Source organism: Temnothorax nylanderi, unplaced genomic scaffold (genome assembly GCF_030848795.1).
Source record: "Temnothorax nylanderi isolate EJ_2023f unplaced genomic scaffold, tnyl_v1.0 TNYL_tig0496_pilon, whole genome shotgun sequence".
Taxonomy (NCBI): domain Eukaryota; kingdom Metazoa; phylum Arthropoda; class Insecta; order Hymenoptera; family Formicidae; genus Temnothorax; species Temnothorax nylanderi.
The window spans coordinates 1-4,896 of record NW_027249558.1 but is presented as its reverse complement, the minus strand read 5'-3'; the positions used below and the strand labels follow the sequence as shown (position 1 = coordinate 4,896).

The window sequence follows — 4,896 nt, the reverse complement described above, 5'->3', positions numbered from 1 at the left end:
GTAACGAAAGTAGTATTAGAACACGGAATTCCGGAGAAAATTCTCACGGACCAAGGAACAAACTTTACGAGTGAAATATTCAAGAACATGTGCAAGTTGCTGAAAATCGAAAAGATACAGACAACCGCATATCATCCCGAGAGTAACGGAGCGCTGGAAAGATCGCATCGTACTCTAGCCGAATATCTGAGGCATTACATAAACGAGGACCAAACCGATTGGGATGAGTGGATTCCCTACGCAATGTTCACTTACAATACGACGCCTCATACGACGACAGGACTGACACCGTTCGAACTCGTCTACGGACACCGAGCGAACCTACCGACAGCCCTAACGAGGCCCCCGAAATTAACGTATTCATACGAAGATTACGCGAAAGAACTACGAGAGCGAATCCGCGCCACGAATCAAGTCGCGAGAGAGCATACCAAAGAAGAAAAAGAAAAAGCAAAACAACAATTTGATAAAAAATGTAATAAAGAAACATTTAAAGTAGGAGATAAGGTATTGCTACACGACGAAACTGTACGACGCGGAAGATCGAAAAAGCTAGAATCACAATGGATAGGGCCATATGTGATCATAGAAAAACACAGCAGTGTAAATTTTACAATTAAGATAAAGCGCAAAACGATACGCGTACATGCAAACCGGTTAAAAGCATTTATCGAAGAGTAAAGCCCACACGAAACAGAACAGTAATAATAAGCAGTAGAAATAACAAGATACAATAAAAAGAATGGCAACTTACTGAAATACTACTCCCGACGAGGACGAATTAGGACCACGTCCCTTTGTCCTGTTGCGGTGTGCAAGATCACCCGCAACGGACGGATAAGCACCCCGGTGTCAGGACGGGCCACTTCCGCGTACGGGGGGGGGGAGGAGATTGGGGCAACTCGCGTTCCGCTGTTACAGCAGCCGGCACAAGATCTACCCAATACACACGTTGGCACGCGTCACAGGTGGAGAGTGCGAAATGTTGAGCACAACGGAAGCACCGCATAATTAATTAAAATAAGAAATAGCCCACGAAGAAAAACGAAATCACTTGACTCTGCTCGAAGGTAGCAGCCAACTGACGCGATAGCGCGCAGAAAAAAGCAAGAGAGCTAACTGAGACGGACGAACATAGTCAGCAAAACCCACGTTAAATCGAAAAATAATATGATAAGAAAACTTACGTTAATGCCGACGAGGAGCACCAAGCATCTGACCAGTCAAAAAATAAATACGCAACTCGACGAGCAGCAAAAACAACGTCATTTGATCGGGCACTCGATCTGGGTCATAAGACAGAAACTCCCGAAAACCAACACGATGAAGGAAGGGATTGTGAACGCGGCTCCAAGTTTCCGACAAGTCGGGCACTACCAGCACAGGAGGGGTGGTCCCCTCCCCCTCATCAACAGCCCGGAGCTCCTCTGGGGTCGCAACACCCCTAACGGGTACAAACCGTTCGAGAGGAGTCATAATAAAAAAAATTACCAGACGTTACACGACGAAAGACAGTCGCGGACTAAAGTAACGCGCTAAAATATATAAAAACCAACAGCCGTAATCATCAAAATACGATAAAAATAACACCAAGTCCAAGATAGTATTCCCATTACAGGATAGCGATCATCATCTTTCACCTAGCGGAAGAAATGTCACCCGAACCGATGCCGCCGTATGAGGTGACATCATTCAGCGACGAGCCAGGAATTTATTTCGAAAAAATAGGACACCTGCAGCAAACGAAAGCAACATGGAAACTAGCGATACGCATAGACGTAACCGCATTAAGAACCAGACATCAGCAGCTCCAAAGATACCTAGGGCACACCGAAGAACTTTGCAATTATGCCACGGGAGACATCAAAAATATATGTCAAATTGCTCTCCGAACCACGAAAAGAGAAAACGATAAAACGACACGCGCCCTAGAACATTTACAAACAATCTACAAAGCACCCGTAACTAAACGAGGCTTAATCGATGACATCGGCCAAATAAGTAAAACTTTATTTGGCACCATGGATGCTGAAAATGCAAAAATAATCAACGAACAAATACAAATGCTTGAAAACCAGCAACAAACGCTACAGCACGCAGCAAAGAACCAGCCGAAGATCATCAACGCCACATTAGGCCACATGGAAAAATTAGAGCAAACGCTATCACACAACGAAAATCTACTGGCAAACGTTACAAGGAAACTGCACGACCAATTCATACACCGAGAGGAAATAGACGAACAAATACTATTGATAACCGCTATCCTAGCTGACCTCACGACAGACATAAACGATATTACAGACTATCTGACATACGCACAAAATGACATTCTACTTACACGCGTACTTCCATTAGAGAATATAGTCGCAGAATTAAAGGAGGCAACCTCACACTTAACCAGAGGACTAAACTTTCCATTCAAAATCCAGACAGAAAATTGGAACACTATTCAAAAATACGTAGTCGTAAGCGCGTACTACGACAATGCGAACGTATACACTATCCTCGCGTTTTCAATAGTAGCATACTCGATATACGAAATTATAAAAATTACACCCGTACCAATACACAACGACCACAATGTATTCACACTACTAGAACCTTCACACACGCTAGTAGGAATAAACCGAGAAAATCATAACTATATAATATTAAAGGAAAGCGAATTAAATAAATGTACGCGAGAAACTACTAAATTTATATGCGATCAAAATTTTCCCGTATATTTTGTAACTGCGAATGCACCAAGCGAGGTGCAGCTTTATATAAAAGCGCCTAGATACATAGAAAACCGTGGACAACGCCACATCATCTCAAACGTAACATTTTGGATAACATTAGCCGAACCCCAAACATGGTTATATTCCACTCCAAAAATATCGGAAATAACAATTCAGTGTAATGAAATGCCAGAAAATAAAATTAAAATTGAAAAAACCGGAAAAATAACATTACGCGATAATTGTAAAATAACTACACCAGATATAATTTTAGAAACAAAAAACAGAATTTATACTAAACATGTACAAATGTATTTACCAGAATTAAATATAACTAATACCATAGAAAAAAGTATAACCTTAGACAACAAATTAGATTCCAAAAAAGAAATAAAGTTAGAACCAGTGTGCTGGTAGTTGCTAGGAGATATATATATGTATATGCGTATATGTTTTCTGAAAATCGGTAGACGAGCGACAAGACGAGTAGAGAGGAGAGGAGAGGGGAGTGAATCCCAGCAGTCTGTGGTCAGCGCCCTTGTACCACGCACGTCGCACGTCGCGAGTGCCTAATAAAGCGTCTTTGCAGTTACAATCGAAATAAGTGTCGTAATTTGTCGAACCCCTCCGTCTAAAAGAAAGTTAAGTAAATAACATCTGGCGACCGTGACAAGACCTTCTGGAGGGTAAAGAACATTCCGCAATCGAAGTGTTTAGTACGGCGCGAATTACGTGCAATCTAACCTCGGCACTAGTGTGCAACAGGGCGTTCGTATTTTTACGTTACGCGAACGCTTACTCAAGAGCGAGAAAATGGATGCTGCCAAAAAGCAGAGGAAAATTCTGCGCGCGAGCTTCACGAAGGCGCTCAATGCCTTTACGGCCAAAATGGACGTCGAAGGGCCGCGGGAAGAAAAGATGGTAGCGTTTCAGTTTCTTGAAACCAAGATGGCAGAGTTGGATACGGTACATTCCACGTACAATCAATTACTTTTCCAATCGGATGCGGACGACGACACCATTACGAACGAGCTTGAATCGGACGATCGGTATAAGACGAACTTCATTACGGCAAAGATGAAGATGGTAAATCTGACGCCGACGACGTCGGTCGACGCACCAGGGACAGTTTCCAACACCGTTAAGAAAGCGAACCTCCCGAAATTGGAACTGCCGAAATTCAGTGGCATGGTCAAGGAGTGGCTTCCGTTCTGGAGCCAGTTTAAGAAAATACACGACGACCCGGCGATCAGTAATGAAGATAAGTTCCAATATTTGCAGCAAGCTACGCTCCCGGATTCTCGTGCCAAGGAGATCGTGCAAAGTTTCCCGCCAACGGGAGAAAATTATGTGAAAGCGATCGCGAGTTTAAAAAATCGTTTTGGACGAGAGGACATCATTGTAGAATTCTATGTGCGGGAGTTGCTCGGCTTGGTATTACAGAACGCGGTGAGGGGAACCAAGAAGGCATCGCTGGCGAGTGTGTATGATAAACTTGAGTGCTACATTCGCGCATTGGAAACGCTGGGCGTGACAACGGACAGATGCGCTGCCATGCTCTATCCTTTAGTCGAATCGTCACTCCCTGAGGAAGTACTACGCGCATGGCAACGCAGCGGACGAGAGAGACCGGAAGATAATGAGGGACGTGAAATTACCGACCGACTTTCTAATCTTCTCAAATTTTTGCAACGCGAGGTCGAGAATGAGGAACGCATCGACATGGCGCTGACAGGATTCGGATTACCGGCGGAACAGGCGAAGAAACAGAAGAGCAAGATAGAAGCAGCGAAAGAAGCACCCAGCGCTAGTGTTCTTCTTGTTTCTAAAGACCCTAAGCCCGCGGAGTGCATATTTTGCAAATCGAGTCACGAGAGTCAGGTCTGCGAAAATGCGCGAAAATTAACGCTCGACGAGCGAAAAGAGATCGTAAAGAAAGAAAGATGCTGTTTTAATTGTCTAAAGCGCGGACACGTGTCTCAAAAATGTAAGGTTAAATTGCGATGCGATTGGTGTTCGAGACGACACGTGTTAGTGATGTGCCCGGGTATAGTCCGCAAAGAAAATGTTCCGCCGAATAAACCAGAGAATAAAAATCCCGCGAAAACCACGGAAGAACATAGTTTAGCCACGCTGTGCGAAATGCGTGACGTTTATTTACAAACGCTTCGTG

General features: G+C 43.9%; 1 protein-coding gene across 1 annotated transcript; it reads left to right on the top strand.

Annotated features, from left to right (window-relative positions):
* Nucleotides 1-3,536: 3,536 nt before the first annotated feature.
* On the top strand, nucleotides 3,537-4,604 carry LOC139783388 (uncharacterized; the record flags this gene model as incomplete). Its single annotated transcript, XM_071722533.1, has 1 exon — nucleotides 3,537-4,604. A coding segment is annotated over exon 1 (1,068 nt), but the record flags the coding sequence as incomplete, so codon positions are not given.
* Between the last annotated feature and the right edge of the window lie 292 nt (nucleotides 4,605-4,896).